Here is a 21788-nt window from a genome sequence, read left to right on the forward strand (position 1 = left end):
TTCGAATGGTTTCCAGGTGCCAGTCTCTAACAGCTTCTGAAAAAATTCTGATGGAAAAAAAGTCCTTTTCATTCCGCCATTTCCAGACAATGAAAATCCGACGAGGGGGGCGGGACCACTCCTTCCCAAGGCGTGCTCACAGGCGAATGATGTCACCGACAGGCGTGGAAAAGATCACTCATGCGCACGAAGGTTCAAATCATGTCTGACGTAAAAACATATGAATGAAATCCATATAGTTTTTGAAAAAAATAAAAAGGACCGTTACTTTATTGACAGACCTCGTATTTAAAAAAAAATCCCCTAAGAAATCACACGTACATAAGTATTCACAGCCTTTGCCATGAAGCTCAAAACTGAGCTCAGATGGATCCTGTTTCCACTGATCATCCTCAAGATGTTTCTACAGCTTAACTGGAGTCCACCTGGGGTAAATTCATTTGACTGGACATGATTTGGAAAGACACATACTTGTCTACATACAGTATAAGGTCCCACAGCTGACAGTGCATGTCAGAGCACAAACCAAACATGAAGTCAAAGAAATTGTCTGTAGACCTCTGAGACAGGATTGTCTCGAGGCACAAATCTGGGGAAGGGTACAGAAACAATTCTGCTACTTTGAAGGTCCCAAAGAGCACAGCGGCCTCCATTATCTGTAAATGGAAGAGGTTCAGATCCACCAGGACTCTTCCTGGTGCTGGCCCCCCATCTAAACTGAGCAATCAGGGGAGTAGGGCCTTAGTCAGGGAGGTGACCAAGAACCCAATGGTCACTCTGTCAGAGCTACAGCATTCCTCTGTGGAGAGAGTAGAACCTTCCAGAAGGACAACTATCTCTACAGCAATCCACCAATCAGGATTGTATTGCAGAGTGCCAGATGGAAAAGGCACATGGTGGCCCGTCTGAAGTTTGCTCAAAGGCACCTGAAGGACTCTCAGACCAAGAGAAACAAAATTCTCTGGTCCATTCAGACAAAGACTGAACTATTTGGCGTGAATGCCAGGCATCATGTTCAGCGGAAACCAGGCACTAGAGGGCTGCATTAAGATTGGGTCCTGCTGGGTCCCGCGGGACCCAATGCAAATCTCGCGGAAGAGGGTGGTTAGAACTTCACTGTAGGCAGGAAGGGGTGGCTAAAAAATACTGTGGGATCAAGAGCAACAGGAAGACTTAGTCAACAAAGGAGAATAGTGTAAAAGTCGGCGGTGTCCACTAAGGAATGAGACTGATCCGATCCACTATCTGTATCAGCTTCTGATACAATCCGATCCAGTATTGGTATCAGCTTCCAATACCGATGTAATTCAAGTATCGGAAAATACCTATACAACCTGCGACATTTTTCCATACCGGAGAGGAGCCACTGTGAAACCTCTCAACTGCTGCTTGCTCTCTGCTCTGCTGCTCAGCATGAGGAGGGGACGGGGTAGGTTTCTGAAGCCAAGGTGTTTGAGAGAGGTCACTTCCACACGGGTAGCTGCAAATTTCTGCCTGGCTCTCAGGTTCAAATTGTCTGTGCCACAGAGCATGGATTTTATGAAAAATGAAGTGAATTGTTGCTGAAAATGCGTGCTGAAAAGTCAAACAATTCAGCGTCCCAAGGTTGTGCAAAGCTATGAAGCGCCAGCTCAGAGCGCAGCTGAATAGCATTTCTATCTGCTGAAAGGGTAAAAATCTCCATCATAATCCTTCATTATTAATCCAGAGTTCTTTACGTGAGCATTGCTGATGGTATATTTAGAAATTTATGATTTATTTTACAGTTGAAAGGCTTTGTGTTTCCAAAAAATTCCATGTTTGCTCAGCAAGAAAACGGCAAGGGAGCCAGTGAGAGAGAGAGAGAGGGAGAGAGAGGACTTAATGTTTAATTTTCACTCTTAACACTTGCTTTGACAATGTAAACATATGTTTCCCATGTCAATAAAGCTGCAATGAAATTGAAAATTGAGGAGAGACAGACAGGGAAATCAATTTTTAATTTTTACTCTTAGCACTTGCTTTGACAATGTAAAAATGTTTATCATGCCAATAAAGCTCCATTGAAATTGAAAATTGAGGAGAGACAGACAGACAAGAGAGAGTCTACAAAAAAACTGAATTCTTTGACCAAAACATCAAATCTAGGCTTGCATCTTAGATATACCTTCTGGCAAATTGTAGCTGAACTTTCAGGTCTTCTTTTTAAGAAAATCCTCCTCTAAACACTGAATCATGAAGTTGTATAACTGGGAATACAAAATATCCTCATATAAAATCAGCAATAATGGTAATAATAATATTAAAGCAAACAGAGCTCTGTTATCGAAATAGTATTGGTATCGGCAGATATACAAATTCAGGTATCAGGATCGGATCGGAAGTGACAAATTATGGATTGGTGCATCCTAGTGTCTACATGCTACTTTGAGCTTAAATAGAACTTCTTTAACAGGAGCAGCAGACAACAGGAGTGGACAGGAACAGCAACATGTACACATACAGAGACAGACAGAGATGCAGCAGGAGTTACCACAGCAACCCGACAGTCCCACTTCACTGCGTGCCCATATATGGCGCACATATATGACAAATAGAATATGAAACTGTCTTTAAACTAAATGAAAACAATGAAATAGGAGTACTATTCCTGACCAGTGTGTCAAAAGACATATAGGCCAGGGAAAAAGAAACAAACGACCCATGAATCTCTTTATTAATAGCCTGAACAATGTGTTTTCTCCTGTGGGATGGTAGAAGACACAGAATCAATGCATCTCTAATATTGTGTGGGCATAAATTTTCAGAGTTTCACATATGCGGGCGGGAGTGGACATACACATCACGGGTGTGAACGGGAGTGTAACACATATGTTGCAGTTGCGGGTGGTAATGGACCGAAATTCATCTAGAGCAGGCAGGAGCGGGATGAAGAAAATAGTCCAGCGCAGTGCTCCCTACAGCGAAACATAGTGGTGGCAGCATCATGCTGTGGAGATGTTTTTCAGTGGCAGTAACTTGGAGACTAATCAGGATTGACGGAAAGGTAAATGCAGCAATGTACAGCACATCTGGAAAGAATTCACACCGCTTCATTTTTTACACATTTTGTTATGCTACAGCTTTATTTCAAAATGGATGAAAATCATTTATTTTCCTCAAAATTCTACACAAACACCCCAGTTTTAGCTTTTTATTTTTAAGGAAAAAAAACACTTTTTGAAAAAAACACTTTTTCATGTTGTCATTATGGGGTATTGTGAAGAGAATTTTGAGGGGAAAATTTTTTTTAACTTACCCCATTTTGGAATAAGACTGTAACATAACTTTAAACTGTAACGATAGTATTTATAAATGTGCTGAAGTCCTCATTTCAATTATAACTTTATTGTGATTCCTTAATTGTAAGTTGCTTTTTTACAAAAGTGTCAATTAATGAATATCATGCAGAATTCTGCCCTTACTGAATACGAGCCTAATGTGGGCAGGCACAGCAAGATTTGTGAGAACAAGAATAAGGAAGGTGAACGGAGTGAGGACGATTTAGTGTAGTCACGACATGGTAATGTCGACCAACCGAGTGACACACGGCTCAGCAATGAGAGAAACAGCACAGATAACTGTAATTACAGCCATGTTTATCGTTTCTGTCAGCATTACAGCACAATATGGCTGTCTTCATTTTAGAATTAATCCCAACCTACACACACTCTGTATATTCATGTTACTTTACCATCTCTGAAAATAGAATTTTAAATGTACAACTACACATGTGCCTTCTGCCATCAGAGAGGAAACAACAGACTGAATGAACAGCTGGGACACCGAAATCACCCAACCAACCATCTATGATTTTAATTTCTTAACCTGGTTGTCATAAAGAAGATCTAAATGAACACGTGTAGATACAAAGAATGAATAGCAACAGTCTTTTTTGGGATGTACATTGACTTTGCTCTTGGAGGATGATGTTGTCTGTTTTAAATACTAATGTATATAATCAGGTCGGTGCCGCATTTTGCCACTTAAAATCTTTTAAAGGCATTTGGGTCGAAAGGTTTTCTGTACAAAACTGCTATCATAGCAACATCTGTCATAGGCAGAAACCGTAAGAATACAATAGAAAACATCATCAGGTTTTCAAAATTTCTGACAGTCCTTAAACTAATCATGTTCACCGTTGCAACTATCAGCAAAAAACTAAATCTACACTGAACAAAAATATAAATGCAACACGTTTTTGCTCCCACTTTTCATGAGCTGAATTCAAATATTTAAAACATTTTCTATAACCACAAAAGACCTATTTCTCTCAAATATGATTCACAAATCTGTCTTAATCTGTGTTAGTGAGCACTTCTCCCTTGCCGAGATAATCCATCCCACCTCATAGGTGCGGCATATCAAGATGCTGATTAGACAGCATGATTATTGCACAGGTGTGCCTTAGGCTGGCCACAATAAAAGGCCACTCTGAAATGTGCAGTTTGACTTTACTGGGGGAGTCAGGGGGGCAGGGGGAGGGGGAACAGGAAACCAGTCAGTATCTGGTGTGACCACAGTGCAACACATCTCTTTACAACGACTAACTGCAGTCAGGTTGAGACCCCGATGAGGACGACAAACATGTAAGTGAGCTTCCCTGAGACAGTTTCTGACAGTTTCAAAGAAAGAAACACCTGAAAAGATTCTAGGCTCCTCAGCACAACTGGGAAGCTTTGCATGACTCAACTGAGACAAATCAACATATGTCAAAATTCCAGTGACATTTTTGAAGTTCTCTCTGACTCCAGCTATGATTTTGCTATTTCCATAGAAGTGCACAATTTGCAGGTGCAGTGAAAAATGAGTGTAGATCAGTAAAAGTGTGACAGCAGCAACAAACAGCCCGACATAGTGTCTTGTAGTCTATAATAGTGTATTAATAGCGTCTTTCAAAGATGCTATATAATAAATGATGGATCTCCTGTGATTTAAATTACCTGCTACAGCAGTCACTCACTTGTAATGTATAAATATCAAAAGGCATGAACCTGACTTTTTTCTGTTCTTATTTGTGTGTCAAAAAGTTCTTTGTTATCTGTTAAATTAATCTTTGTTATTGTTACTATGGCCTAAACAGTAGGTCACCCCCTTGAGTCTGGTCTGCTAGAGGTTTCTTCCTCTAAACTCGCCCATGGGAGATTTTCCTTACCACTTGTTATCTATGTGCTTGCTCAGGGGGTCGTTAAGGTTAGACCATACCCCTGTGAAGTGTCTTGGGGTGACTTATGTTGTCATTTAGCGCTATATAAATTGAATTTAATTAAATTATGACATACAGGTTATTCGACAGTCACACCTTGTCACAACTTCCAAACTTGTTAAATTCATAAGCAACATTAACACATAAGAAATGTCTGAATGGCTTCTTTTGTGGAACCTGTCAACCAAAGAATAATATGGTAAACTCCCAGCTGCCTGCTGACTGACTAAACTGTAATAGATCACTTATTTTACAAACACGCTTCAACCATCACTTTCTAAGCATATCCAGGTCACGGGCCAGCACTCATAACGCTGGTCCTGGCTCTTCCCAGCCATGTTCACCAGCTATTCATGAGTTTTCCAAGTTGTTCCCAGCCTTAATCAAGTTCTGGGTTGACCTCACGGTCAGTTACCAGTTGGAAGAACATAGAAAACCTCTAAAGGTTGGTATTTAGAAGGCATCCAATGAAAAACCTAAACCACATCAAGAGGCTCTTTTCAACATGAAAGAGATGTGGTTGTACTTTAAGCTACATACTGATGTCAGAGCCCCTCACCCTGTTCCAGAGAGTGAATCCAGTCACCCTGTGAAGGAAATTGGAGTCAACAAGTTATTTCCAAGATCTCAGCAACAACACAACAAAAACAGCAAGTATAAAAGCCAAAGTGTCATTTTGCTTGTAGAACTGTGGATTCATCGCTGACGTGGAGGAACCCATTTTAATTCCAGGAAAACCATCTTCATTTGGTGAAATATTTTCATCATGGCCAAGTGTGATTGGCAGACCTGATAAAAAGCAATAACACAAATGAGATGCTAACATGGACCAAATATAAGATGGTATTTTTTTTTCTTACAAACTGATAAATATGGAGTCATTTTTATAATCACAGACAACACTTTTGCATGTCACATGTCGGCAACAACTGAAAGGCGTGTGCGATAACACGTTAACTTGCCCAGCCCTACAAATATTATTTGCAGTTCACCAAGAAGTCTTTGCATTTCTCCGTCGTTACATTCATTCCAGTCCACATCACTGGCAATTTTGACATGTTCTGAAAGCCTCTCCTGTCACCTTTTTATTTGCTATGGGGAAAATCTACAGAATGCTGTTCATGCTACCTGCAGTACATCTGGAAAGTATTCCCAGCACTTCACTTTTTCCACATTTTGTTATGTTACAGGCTTAGTCCAAAAGGTCTGGGCTCTGGCTGGGCCACTCAAGGACATTCACAGAGTTGTCCTGAAGCCACTCCTTTGATATCAGCTGTGTGATTAGGGTCAACTGTCCTGCTGAAAGATGAGCTGTTGCCCCAGTCTGAGGTTAAGAGTGCTCTGGAGCAGGTTTTCATTCAGGATGTCTATGTACATTGTTGCATTCATCTTTCCGTCAATCCCGATTAATCTCCCAGTTCCTGCGGCTGAAAAACATCCACACAGCATGATGCTGCAACCACCAAGGTTCACTGTAGGGATGATACCTAGTTTCCTCCAAACATGACAACTGGCATTCATGCCAGAGAGTTCAATCTGTCTCATCACACCAGAGAATTGGGCTTCTCATGGTCTGAGAGTCCTTCAGGTGCCTTCTGGGAAACTCCAGGTGGGCTGCTATGTGCCTTTCACTAAGGAGTGGCTCCCATCTGGCCACTCTACCATACAGGCCTGATTGGTGGATTGCTGCAGAAATGGTTGGCCTTATGGAAGGTTCTCCTCTGTCCATAAAGGAATGCTGGAGCTCTGACAGAGTGACCATCAAGTTCTTGGTCACCTCCCTGGCTAAGGCCCTTCTCCCCAGATTGTTCAATTTAGATGTGCGGCCAGCTCTAGGAAGAATCCTGGTGGATCTGAACTTCTTCCATTTACGGATGATGGAGGCCACTGTGCTCATTGGGACCTTCAATGCAGCAGAAATGTTTCTGTAACCTTCCCTAGATCTGTGCCTCTAGACAATCCTGTCTCTGAGATTTGCAGACAGTTCCTTCGACTTCATGCTTGGTTTGCTCTGAGTTGGATTAAAAGCTACTTATAAAACTGAAAGTAGATTGATAAACTCGGGGAGTTCTTCATATCTGGACATCATTTGAGGGCTACCACAGGGTTCTGTGTTGGGCCCAAAATTATTTATTTTATACATTAATAATTTATGTAAAGTCTCAGATCTGGTTAGAACTGTGCTCTTTGCAGATGACACAAACCTGTTTTGCTCAGGGGAAAATCTGCAACAATTATGATCTGATTTAAGAACAGAAATGATAAAGTTAAAGAGATGGTTTAATACTAACAAATTATCATTAAATTTGTCTAAAACTAAATTGACGTTATTGGGAAATTATAAAAAAGACATACAAATTCAGTTAAATATACATGGGGTAAACATAGAGCATGTCAAAGAGAATAAGTTTTTAGGTGTCATTACTGATGAAAAAATGTATTGGTAAGCTTATATTCAGCATATTCAAATGAAGGTATCAAAAAGTATTGCAGTGTTAAATAAATTAAAGCATGTTCTTGATTGCAGAGCACTACATACTCTCTACTGTTCACTGGTTGCACCCTACTTGACTTACTGCGCTGAAGTTTGGGGCAACAATTACAAAACTACATTGCAACCATTATTCATTCTTCAAAAAAGAGCATTAAGGACAATTCATAATGCAGGTTATCAAGACCACACCAACCCACTGTTCATTAAATCTCAAATATTAAACTTAATGATATGATTTCATTCAAGACTGTTCAATTAATGCACAAAGTGAAAAATAAACAAGTGCCATTTAGAATTCAACAATATTTTACTGAGAGAGAAGGAAAATATAATTTACGGGGCTTGTATCATTTTAAATTTGCTGGCACTCGGACGACCAGGAAAGGTTTCTGTGTCTCCATGTGTGGCCCTAGATTATGGAATAACCTGATGGATGAACTCAATGTCCAAATATCAATCAGTTTAAAAATCAATATTAAAAAATTATGTTTTCAAGATATGTATCTAATGAAGTACGATGAGTTTTGTGTTGTCAGTTGTAATTGTGAACTTGTACAGTAACATTCATTTGTGTATGTGCATGTGTGTGTGTGTGTAATTATGTATGTATGTGTAGGTGTATGTTGGTGTGTGTATACATGTATACTGTAAATGTATGTAGACGAAGACACGGTGCTCACTTGATATGTTTATGATAATGGGATTTGAGTTTGTGTTGTTAAATATGTTTGTAGTACGCCCAAGCAGAGGGTCACCCCTTAGAGTCTGGTCTGCTTGAGGTTTCTTCCTGAATACAACAGAGGGAGTTTTTCCTTACCACTGTTGCCTGTGTGCTTGCTCTGGGGGTTGGTAATGTGTATATATGTATGTAAGAATGTATATATGGGGTGGGCGTTTATAAGCTTTGCTTCTGCTCACCCCCTTTTTGGTCACACGTCACTGTGGAATTGTCTTGTGTATCAGTTTTTGTTATTGACGAGTTGTGTGCCAAATAAGTTCAAGTTTCATGGTAAAGGCTGTGAATACTTATGTACGTGTGATTTTTTTTTTTATAAATTTGCAAAAATCCAAACTCCAAAAACAGGTCTTATGTTTGGGTGTGTCTTATATTTGAGCCAATACAGCAATATTACAATTGTACCAGCCCATTTTCTGCAGTGCTGATATGTCTGTAGACTGGAACCAGTTCACTTAAGGCATAACAGGACTTGCACAATACAACAGTTAAAATTGCATGCATTGAATAGATTTGGAATTTTGAGGCTTAAATAGAGGAAAGGGAAGAACAAATCACCCGGGGTGAGTGGATGAGCCCTACAAGAGAGAGGTTAACCAAAAAGGTAAGCATTTACAAAACTTTCATGGGCACAGAAATAATATTTGAGCCAGAACAGTCCACCACACACCCCTGTCCATTTAAATGTACCACAACAAAGAATAGAAAAAAACTGCTTGTTATCATAAGATGCTGTAGCATAAAAGGGATAATGCCAGAACCACATTTATTTGACTCTTGAGCTGTCTGACTAAACATTATCAAAACTGCTTGTTAATACTCAATACAATTGTTTGTAGTTGGCTGTGTAGATCGAATATCATTTGTTAAAAGCTGGTTCAGCTGTGTATTTGTTATCCTCACAAAAGAAACACCATATCAACAAGGCCTGGAAATATTGAAGAACTATTTTTAGAACTCATGTTGTTCTCTTTCAGTTTGCTGTACTGTGCTGGAAGTAGGGCAGTCACAATTATTACAATATTCGCCAATCGTGATTATTTTTCATATTCGCGAATATTATTCATAATCGTGATTACCGTGAATTATTTATTTTATCCACAAAGTTGCATAAAACGACTCAGAATCTGATGTCATCGTGCTGCAGCAGCAGCCGCACACAGCCGCACACAGCCTTGTTCACTCTGTTTCCCTCTCGTCTTGGTCGGATGGTTAGCAAGGCTAGGATAATAACAGGGAGGGTGAGGAGGTTCTGGTTCCAAAGCCACGTACCACAGCACCGCTGTGGATGCATTTCGGTTTTAAGTAGACTATTAAAAATCGCTAACAACTAATTTAGTGGTCGACGAGTTGTTTATTTTATTTAAGTCTTTGTTTTTCTCTTAATTCATATTTTTAGGCAGCGAGCCGTCCTGCCGTCATTTGGACGTTCAAATTTTGAATAAGATGGCCGATTAAAACAGTGGCCGTCTTGTTCAAAGACATCTAAAATGCGCAGTTTGCCGAAGGAGCTGTGTCCTGCCGTCATTTGGACGTTCAAATTTTGAATAAGATGGCCGATTAAAACAGTGGCCGTCTTGTTCAAAGACATCTAAAATGCGCAGTTTGCCGAAGGAGCTGTGTGTGTGTGTGCGCGCGCGGAGTCAACTGGCTGCAGACTGCAAGGGAGGGAGCGGGTGATGGAGGGAGATTCTTGAATGGAGGCACGAGAAGTTACATTCTGCTGAGAACCATCAGTGCACATGAAACAGCGGGCGCAGAGCAGAGAGGAAGGATTTTAACCCGAGTGAACATGTTTAAAAAAAAAACAAGCCAAACCGTGGAGCTGCCTTTACTTCTCCACTTTCTCAACCCGTGCAGTTCTGATGGTACCATCCTGTTCACACAATGTACGCATCGTATACTGAATTTATGAGATGAAATAAACTGTCAAATATCCTTAAACAATTAGAATATATAAATGAACTGAACAAAAATTACACATACACGGGATAAAAATAAAAAACCTGCTGTGGAGAAGCTGTGCAGCGATGTTCAGAGGCACAGATCACAAAAAGCTGAACTTTAGCTGTTATTTTCCAAAGGTACGTATGTATTTGTTCAATCTTGAGCTTAATGTAGTGTTCAAGCACAAAACGTGACTGATGAGAAAAAAAAAGATGACTTCATCACACTAAAATGAACTGGAGTCAGAATAAAAATACAAGCTGCTGATTTCTGTTATTTTTCAAAGTTATTAAGCTGCAGCTATATGTTTTAATTATTTCAAAGTGAGTTGCCTCTTATTGTATTCTGATTTATTTATACAAAAAAAAAAATATGGGGAGTCAAATCAGCCTGCATTGTTCTGTTCAGTTTATATCAGTTTTCCTGCACATGTCCAGGTATTTTTTCCTTCTTTATAAGAGTTTGGTGTTTGCATTTGCTCCACAAAGTTTTAAAACACAATAAAATGTTCACACTTTTCTTTATAGCAGTTCTGTACTTTCAGAAATGCAACAGAAACAATGAGAAATCAGAAAAAGTTGGGACTATATGAAAATGAAGATAAAAATAAAAATGTTGCACTATTCCCAGTTTCTCCACTCACAGAAGCCAAACGCTCTTCCAGAGTTGTGTAATTATACTACAACAGTAGAATATAAATAAGGGGGAAAAAAAAAATAGACAATATATTCGTCAATCGCAATTATTTGCCTTGACAATTAACCGTCTCCAGAAATTCCTAATCGTGACAGCCCTAGCTGGAAGTGATTTATGGTCTTTTTATTCATACACACTGTGGCGCTGGATGAGTTTTAGTCTTGTTATTAACTCTTCCTGGTAGTACTTCCTTATGACATCACTGATCGGGCATGTTGTCAGGCAGCTCCATATGATGCAGGTTGACAGAGGCATGTTGACATGATCTGAGAAACCGTGTCAGCTCAGTAACATCAACATTATTGCTTCTAAAGTGATTCTAGGTTGAATTTAAGACAGAAAAACTGGTTTTGTTGGTGTTGAATGGCCCTTCAGTTATTCAACACTAAGAGTTTAATTTCAGGAGCCACAACAGTATGCACAGATACGGCACACACAGGAAATAATGACTGTAAAAGCAAAGTCACTCACAGCTCCAGTATCAGGATGACGTCGGTCTTGTTTTCGTAGACCTCGTGCAGTGTGATGATGTTGGGGTGCTGGATCTCCTTCAGGATGCTCACTTCACGCTCGATGTCCTCCCTTGTCACACCCCGCCGACTCGATTTGTTGCGCCGTTTCTTGATGAATTTGGCAGCGTACTCCACACAGGTGCTCCTGTTCCGACATCTTCTAACCACTGCAAATTGGCCACTGATGAGAGAAGAGGCAAAATGAGGGATTTAAAAGTGCATCTAATCTATCAAAATTTTAAAGTATAGGCAAATAAGAGACTAGGAACACATAAAGAAACTCGAAGTTGACAAATGATGGGGTAAAGACTGTTGACAACACAAATTTGAACAATTATACAGAAATTAAATTGAAATACAGGACTGCAACCAATAGTTATTTTTTCTGATTAATTTAACCATTTTTTTTCATTCCTGAATTACTTTCTAATTAGTCAGTTGTCCTTAATAAATTCTATTAATGCGCTTTCAACCTTACATTCAAACATGTTGTTATAAGAAGTATTTTACAAATTCGGAAACATTTTGTAAAATGTGTAAAATAATAAAATCAAGCACTAAAAACTTAAAAGATAGTCATGGAAAGAATATGGAGGACAGTCTTACAAGCAGAATGGCATCTTCGCATTTCATAGGGCTGTAACTAAATTACTTTCATTATTAATTAATCTTGTGATTAATTATGTTCTGGATTCATCCATAAATTGTTTGGTACATAAAAATGTCAGAAAAGTATGAAAAATAACAATGAGTGTTTTTCTCAAAGCTCAAGATGTCATCCTCAAATATCTTGTTTTGTTCAAAAAAACGGGCATGGGTCTCCATCTTTTGCATTCTGAGAAACTATTTCTCAACACTGCACCCAATGAGTCAGAAACATCACAGATTCTGGAGAAATGTTGGTTTCTCAGAATGCAAAAGCCAGAGAACCATGCCCTACTTTTTCTGGTTGAGGCTCAAAACTTCTTAGTCGCCCTGGCACTAGAGCATTTTCAGCCATTTTCAGTGGCTGTGTGTGGACGCAGATATTTCTTTAAATGGTGCCGTTTCTCTTGCCGGTTCCTCTAGTGGGTAACTCAGAACACCATGTGGAGAACACACAAGATTTTGTGAACAAGATCAAGGACCTGCAGCTGGAGGCAGATGAAACAATTGTGTCTTTTGATGTGACTTCGTTGTTCACCTGCATCCCCACCGCTGAGGCTGTCTCAGCTGTGAGGCAGAGACTGCTGGAGGATGTGTCTCTACTTGAAAGGACCAAACTCACACCAGACCACATCTGCCAGCTCTTGGAGATCTGTCTTAACACCACGTATTTCCTGTTTAGGGGGAATTACTACAGGCAGATTCATGGCTGTGCAATGGGGTCTCCGGTATCCCCCATTGTGGCCAATCTGTACATGGAGCAAGTGGAGAAGACAGCCTAGACATCTTTCACGGGCATCTCTCCCAGTCACTGGTTCAGATATGTTGATGACACATGGGTTAAAATCAAGCAACAGGAAGTTGAGGACTTTACAGAACACATCAACTCGGTGGACGCCAATATCAAGTTCACACGTGAGGATGCCAGAAACAACCATTTAGCCTTCTTGGACTGTGATGTTATGATTGGAGAGAACAGGCAGCTCCAGACAGGGGTTTACAGAAAACCAACTCACACTGACCAATATCTGCTCTTTGGCTCAAACCACCCCCTTGAACACAAGCTCGGGGTGATCAGGACGCTTCAACACAGAGCCCTACAGGTGCCCACAACTGCAAAGGGAAGGGCTAAAGAACAACTTGTCCGGAAAGCCCTCACAGTATGTGGGTACCCACGATGGTCCCTAGACAAAGTGCAGAAGTCCCAGAGAACAAAGAGACCAGATAGATAGGAGACGGAGACAAGAAGAAGAGGAGTGTCTCTCCCTTATTTAGCAGGAGTAGGGGAAAAACTACAGAGGATCTTCAGACAGCACAAAATCCCAGTTTACTTTAAACCGGTTAACACCTTGAGACAGAAATTAGTTCACCCTAAGGACAGGATCCCTAGTTACAAACAGAGCAATGTAGTGTATTCTATCAGATGTCAGGAAAACTGTAACGAACACTACATAGGTGAGACTAAGCAACCCTTACACAAAAGGCTATACCAGCACCGCAGAGAGGGCGCCAGTGGACCTCAGTCTGCAGTTCATCTCCACCTTAAAGACACTAACCACACGTTTGAGGACAAGGAAGTTAAAATATTAGCCAGAGAGAAGAAATGGTTTGAGAGAGGGGTCAAGGAGGCATTCTTTGTGAAACGTTTGAAACCTAGCCTTAACCGGGGAGGGGGTCTGAGACACGCTTTATCCCCCGTTTACAATGGGGTACTCAGGTCAAAGCTGTTTCAGTCTTTTGTTCATGGTAATGAGTCATTCACGTCATCAGCAGAGTCGTCAAGGGAGACATCAGGAGAGGGACAGCTGCCCTGTCATTAGGAGGGTGTGAACTAGAACACAATAGGTGCTAATTAGAGCTATTGTTTAGTCACCAGCCTATAGCAGTCTGCCTCTCGGTAGGAGGGGTCTGGTTAGGTTTAAAACTCCAGCTTTTGTGACTTCTTGATTATTATTCTCTACAAGAGTCAAGACAGAAGTCAGACCACCAGAGCAAGAATTTTAGCTGAGGAAGCTTCTGCGATTTGAAGCGAAACGTCCTCGCGTCAAGCAACCCAGTCTAGTCGAAGATTCAAGCTTCTCTACTATGGAAACCGCCTGGACAACTGAGAGCCTACACAGAAACATAGCTAACATTTAGCCCTCCGCAAAACTGTCCCTCTCATCATGGACGCTGCCGAGACGTCACGGAGAAGACCCTCTCTCCCAGCATGCATTGTGCGCCAAATGTAATTTGTGGATTTACGTCAGGTTGCATCTGCACCTTTTTCTTGTCTTATACGGAAGGATCTACTTTTTTTAAAACTTCATATTGTCTTATGGCATGTTTGGTGAGTACACATTTCTTTTATTTGTGCTTGAAAATGATTTTGGGGGACTTTTTCATATGCCCGTTTGATTGAGTGGTGTCGCAATGAAAATCTACTGTCTTTCGCCTCCGGTACCATCGCGGGATATGGAGGCGAGACCCGCAAAGAATCCCAGTCATTAAAAATATATAAACCTCTCTCAGCGTCCATGGAGCTCTGGGGCTCCAATTGCCGAGATGCGCGGTGCTGTGGATTTTGCTGCAAGAAGTCTGTCCTTGCAGCAACAGGTGTACCGGCCGCTTCGCATTAAAACAGCGAGCGTAATCTCAGGACTTGTGCCAAGTGTGCTGCAGCTACATTCAGTAGACAGAGAGGTGATGCCGGTGTTGTGCCACATTCAGCGCACAACACCGGCTGCAAAGCAGACACGGCGGTGTGAGTGGCCTGCGTCGGCGGTTAATGAGCTCGTTAACGAGCCCGCAGACTTAATAAGCGCAGCGGAGGCAGAGAGCGGGAGAGGAAGAACGGCGCCCGCTGTCGTTGTTGCTGATCTGAGCACACAGATCTGTATCTCACATTTATTGCAGCTTACTTTTGGATGTTGAAACCAGGACGTGTATAAGTAACATTACTAACAGATAAAATCAATTTCAATGCGGGATCAGACTGAAGGCGGGAGCGCGTCGTCTTGTCCCTGACGCCATGGAAATGATACGGCTGTACAAACTGTTTTCACAGAGGGCTAAATTTTAGCTGCAAATTTGTCATTTTTAAACGAAGATTTCTCCGCTGAATTACAAATTTGGGCTTACAGATTTACTTTACTGCATTCACAAGGGTCTTATAAATACATATCAGCTATTTCTTTCTGAAATCTGACCACATTTATTTCAATGCAGGTCTACTTTAAGTGTTGACTGAAGACATTCCAGGAAGAAAACAACAACAGATGAAGCAGTTACAGTTGAACTGCATATCTAATATTTGGCAATCTGCATGTAGTGAGTCTGTGTGACAGATCACTCTACACTTCAACCATACAGGACCTGTTATGAAAATTCATCTGACATGTTGCCATACAGTTTTGTTAGCACTAGCCCCACTGCCATGCTACATGACACCTCTGCCACAAAATTTAAACGTTTCTTTCTCATGTCACGGCCAGTCTTTTCACAAACTGTGAAACTGTTTGAAATGTCCATGTGCCTGATCAGTCATAACTTTATCGCTTGAAATATCTTAAACTGGTGAGTTACATAAAAGTTCATGAATGTGTCATGAATGTGGAAACTAGCTAAACAGGCCAAAACAGCTGTTTGTACCAAGCTGTAAAAATGTTCATTTCGGTTGTAAGGCTAGCCATTTTGTGCGGACACTGTGTTGTTTTTGAAGCTAGCCACAAGGTGCTACAACAAACTGCAAGAATTGGCACTTCCATGTTGGCTTCACTTTTCAAAAAGGGAGGTTGCCGTTTTGTCAGGAAACACTGGTGACTCTAATTTGACTGTTTTTACAACTCCATGGCCATGCACTCATGTCAATGTGGGTGTAAATCTTTCAAAGTTCTCCATTGTGTGAGTGGGTGTCGCAATGCAATTTACCACAGGAATAGTAGGGGGCGCAACGTGAAGATCAAGGCAGGGACTTTCCTTCCACCTGCACTACACATTTTCCTTTTTCTGGACTAATTTGTCCCTCAACGACCTCCACTTCTTTGTACAGTCATCAACCTCCAAACTAACATTACGTGCAATTCCCTCCATAAACTGCAGGTCATTTCAGCGTCTTTGTAGTTTTACAAGCCCATGTTGCAAAGTTAGTCATATTTGTGGACTTCAGCCAAATGTTCCTCTATGTGATCCATGATCAAAATGGAATCTACATGCGCACTGCAAAAAAACTTTGTAGTGCGCATGCAGATTCCATTTTGATCTGATATGACAGGAGAGGAAGGAGTGAAACCGGAAAAGTGACCAATCACAGCCCTTACAGTCTCCGCCATTTCAACGTGTAGTTTTAATTTTTAGGAGGTGCACGTCAGGCTACAAAGACAGACTTGGAGAGCATACGCAGAGGGCTCTACTTCGCCACACGGACAGAGAACCATAAATCAGACTTAACTATTTGTTTAACTTCCTATGTTAACACTGTGGTGGAATGGAAAACTGTCCATGCATTTTGAATCAGATACAATTATCATCTGGTCCACTTTAGATTGATGCCCATCACGCACATTGATAGTTTTATGTTGCAATAATGTATTCGTCACTGTAACGTTTCTATTGTAGGTTTATATAAGTATAAGGCTGCATGTGGTCCAACACTAAATTCCAATGTCAATTTTATTTTACTGATGATATAAATTTACTCCTGTCAACAGTTACACACCACAGCTGTGGTTTGTTCTGTGCTCAGTCTACTGTTATACACAGAAAAGCACATTATTTAGCTTTATTACTGACTGTAAGTCTGGATTCCCCAGCTGTCACAAACTTGTATTTATGAGCACTTCATTTGTGCACGTCTCTTCTTGTTTCATTGAAGTGTCAATCAATGTCCTTTGGGCTATTCCCCTTTCTTACGCCTTGTCACATATGATGAATTTAATTCCTGACATAAAAGTTTTCTAAAAGACTTCTGAACAAAATGTATTGATAAAGGTGATGTCTGTTTATAGAAAAACTCTGTTAGCATAGCCCACTTAGCTTACATTAGGCAGAGCACAGCAACTGTGCTGTACCCCTCCACATTAAAATTTTTGCTGTGCAACCATCGACAATAAAGCACTTTTAACGTACACCACACAAAGTAAACTGAAAGAAAGAACGAAGAACATGTCAACTCTCTGACCAAGAAACTGCAACAAAAACTGTATGTCTACAACAAAATCAGACCATATTTGACAACCTCTGTTTCTCACACGTACCTCCATGCTGTAGTCCTCTCCTCTATCTCCTATTGTTTACCTATATGGTCTCTCACCACAAATTATGTTCTTGATCCTGTAGCTCGACTGTACAACAGAGCTTTCAAAATTCACTGTCTACTTCCAGGTTGGACCCACCATTGTATATCTCTGTCTTGTTTGATCATTTTATGAATGTGTGCTGTACATGTTAGGTTTATTGTCCACATGATTGAATGAAATGATTGTTTGTGTGTAGGTTTATGTGTAAAACAGGAACCTACTGTAAAACAGTTTTTACTGAGTCAGGCCTGGGGTAATGTGCAATTGTGCTTTTAACCTTTTCCTGTATAATAAATGAAATTAATTGGTAGCTTTAACCATTTTGCTTGCTGGTGTCTGCAGCAATGGCATAGAAAGCAGCAAAACTACCTGCAAAACATTTACTTTATTCCATTATTTTTTCAATTTCAAGACTATTGTGCAGTGCTGAGTGCAAACAGATAACAGCATAGTAGGAGTGTCAAATACATACCCGATATGCAAACTGAGTATAAGTAGGATTTGACAGGTCTACACGATTTAATGGACTGTTTACAAAACATATGGGAACAAACATTTTTTGAGAAGAAAACCTGGAAATATCAAACATCAGTATATTTTTGCAGTAAGGGTACATGTATTATCATGAATTCATGCAAAAGATACGTCATGAATTAATAGTTCATGAGTCGATGTTACCTTAAAGTGCTATGCACTGGAACACAAGACAACAATGCTCATTTAATGAAGAGCATACCTAAGGGGAAAAATGGTGTTTAAGAATGTTCAATTTGACTTGATTTCAATAACATTTTAAGAATAGGCATACCAGTCAGATGTCATTCACAAACTGGAAAATTAACACCCAATCAACAGAAGAATATACATATTACATGAGATTTTACACCTTTTCTACATTCCACTTGACATAATCACATTAAATGGTGTAACTAATCTGAATAGTGCAAATTTGCTGAGTAAAGGTGCACTGACACGTGCATGACTTTGATTCACGCACTTGCACGCATGTTGTCGTGATGATCCCACCCGCCGTGTTCCCAGCTGGATGCCGTGCTTTGTTTCACCACTTGCTTCGTGCTCTGTGCTGGATGCTGCGTATATAAAATAATTATTTCATAGCGGATTAATCATTTTCTCTGCAAGTTGTCTGTTGAAAATGGCTCTAATCATTTCCTGAATCATAGAGGACCGTTCCAGCAGCGCCTTTTGCGCGCGCACTGAATGAGCCAGAGAAAGCATTTGGAGCCGTCTAAAAAGGTAATTATTTGTCATGTTTACATTGTTATCACTTGGTAAAGCAGTCACATTTTCTTTCCTTCTCGTCTGTAGCTGTTAAAGTATGTTTATGATAGATTTAACATCTTATTATAATCGTTCAGACGAGCTGCGGTCTGATGCGATCCGCTGACGCAACCACTCACTCTGTTCACTTCTTTACTCCACTTGACGAGCTGCACCTCGTGTTGGCAAGTAAATCGCGCCACATAGCATGACATTTATGCATGAAGGATTTGTTTTGAACATTTTAAAATTCTCTTTGCGCAATTGCACGTGCCAGCACCCCTCATGTTTAGTCTGCACCCGTTAAAGATAAGTTTACTCTCCTGCACAACACTGGAAGTGTCGTGCGGGGGGGGGGGGGCTTTAACAAATAAACCATTGAGCCACAGACATGATACAGACAATGTGGAGAGGAACAGAAAACTGAGGATCAGGGCATTTTCATGCTAATCACACTTCCACCCCCATTCAGTCTGGCTTCATCCTTTTGTGGTTCCCACATTCTGTGCAGATAGCAGGGACAGGCACCAGGATTTGATCAGTTTCTTCAGGACAGACTGACAGGAAACACCGAAAAATTACAGAATGAGTAACAATGCACTGCTGTGCTGCTGTGTACTCACACTAGGCCCGGGTGCCTTGGACCATGCCTGAGGTCGACTTTCCCTCTCCCCACTGGCCTGCACCATAGACTGTATATATACTGGACGTTTGTCCTTCTGTAACGTTACCCGTAGGTTTTCGGAATAACTCTTTTGAAGCTCATATACATAGTGCAGCTCTGAGTGTTGCCATGTTGGCAGTGCTGATTCCACCTAAGTCCCAGTCAACCCATAAGTGGGTAAAAAGGTGGGGCTTGGGCAAGACCCTATGTGACTTGGGTGGGGCAAACGAAGCCCATCACACTGTTACCAAACAAGCCAAAGTGAATGGGCTAACCTTATTCTGAAGGTTTCAATAATTGGGCAGTGGCAGTGGCAGGTGGGCCGGTGTGAGTATTTCAAAAACTACTGATCTACTGGGATATTCATGCACAATCATCTCTAAATATTTTGCAGCATTGCTCACCGACTATGATTCATGTTCATCAGTAAGTTAAGAAACCAGACTGGTTCTTAATCCAGATGTTGCTCAAATAAAATAATGAACTGGACTGTATTGTCCAAGTATTAGCAGTAATAATAATATTACTAGTACTTTTTAACCTGATAAGTGCATTTGTGATCACGAGTCAACCTAGACCGTGCACCAGACCACCTCTGCAGGTTGTACTACATACGCCAGTGTGCTGGCCTGGACCACAGAGCACTCACACCAGTCAAACAAACTGGACTTTGGGAGCATACAATGTGTTCAGTTGTAGTTCAGAGTCCATTGTGTGAGAGCAGTTATTCTTTGCAGTTATACACGAGGCAGGGATTGTTCCCTGAATGAAGTGATAATAAGGCAACTGTATTCTGTTACACTCATACCTTCAACAATAATTACTTCAGCTGCAAATATGAAGGTACAAACAGTGTTTAGACAGAAAATGAGAATATGGCTAACAATTATGTGTAGATCATGACTTCAGAAAGTGCTGTTTAATTTTCAGTTGTGCATAATTGCAGCCAACACTAATTTTCCCGCCCTACTCATCTGCGCTTCACACACTGACATCCAGGTGAATACAGAATAATGGGAGATCAGCAGTGACAATGCAAACATGAAAACTGCTACTGGCATTGAAGAAGTCAGTGAAACATAATACATTGGTATCAGATTAAAATGCAATGCCATCATCGACAAAGCAGGAGCCAAAGCAAACAAGCAAACGCTTCAAATATTCATCATTCCTGCAGTCACAAACTGCTAAAATGTTAAGCAGAGTGAAGTCTATTCTGTAAGGCTGTGGGGATTTGTGTGGGAAAAAAATGCAGAGGATGACGAACTGACTCACCTATTTAAAAACCCCCTCTCGTGTTCGATTTTTTTTTTTAAAAAGCAAACATTTGGTCTACAGTCTAAATCTGTCATATTGTAGATGCTAATGTTGAACAGTAACACACATCAACATTACGAATTCAATGAAATAATTGTGCATGTCTTCATCACACTTTCTTGAAGACATTATAACTTCAACAAAATGTATCTTAATTTCACCGAATTTGAACTGGACATCCTAATTGAGTATATCCCAAATTTGAGCATGATTGGGTTTCTCCCAAAAAATGGATTAAATCACTGTTACTAATTTATAAAGGCACACATGTAAAGGAGCACAGCTAACAAGCTTATTAATGGCACTATAAGGGCACAAAATGCGAATAAACTGCTTGCTTCAGCCACTGAACAGATGATTTTTATGTGAGATAAACGTACCACGCAATGAAACTTCTCAAAACCCAATTTATCATTTATATATTTACACAGTGGTGGGTACAGTTCCGCTAATCCACTAATTATCGAAGATAATGTTTTCATTATCGGATTAGCTTTTCAGATAACTTTGAAAACCATCATCGGATCAATTATCTTCCAATAAGTTTTGGTCCGACAATTTTTAGACCGCTAATGTATGTGGTAAACAAAGCAACAAACATTTAGAAAATTTAAAATCAGTTAAACATTTTGTAGCAGATGTGTAGTTCTACCCTCCGTAAACAGAGGAGAACTGGTTCCAGAAGAAACCGCTCTATCCTCTGCAGACAAAGAAGAACTGGTCACAAAAAAGAAAAAAACTCATTTCTTTTGACCCCATACTAATACGATGGCAATAGCACCCAAGTCATCCAGAGGCATACAGGTTTAACTTATGGTTAAAATTTTAGCCAAACTAATTTCAGACAAGTTATTTAAATTAACGTCATGTCTGAGGTTTATAAAGTGAAAACATCAGATATATGTTTTAGTTTTAAAGTAATGCGCTAATTTTGAAGGTTTTAGTGTGGAGATGCTGTGTCCAGGTGCATTATGGGTATGGGTACATTCACGACAG

The 21788-nt window shown here is 40.4% G+C and overlaps 1 protein-coding gene across 2 annotated transcripts in view; it reads right to left on the reverse strand.

The window, feature by feature from the left end:
• dapk1 (death-associated protein kinase 1) overlaps window positions 1–21788 on the reverse strand; it is a 215423-nt gene that overhangs the window by 103181 nt on the left and 90454 nt on the right. For both annotated transcript variants that reach the window (XM_034170809.1, XM_034170810.1), the window contains exon 3: window positions 11569–11790. In XM_034170809.1, the coding sequence (XP_034026700.1) occupies window positions 11569–11790 (222 nt within the window). The remainder of the gene's footprint in view (window positions 1–11568; window positions 11791–21788) is intronic.

Source organism: Thalassophryne amazonica, chromosome 5 (genome assembly GCF_902500255.1).
Source record: "Thalassophryne amazonica chromosome 5, fThaAma1.1, whole genome shotgun sequence".
Taxonomy (NCBI): Eukaryota; Metazoa; Chordata; class Actinopteri; order Batrachoidiformes; family Batrachoididae; genus Thalassophryne; species Thalassophryne amazonica.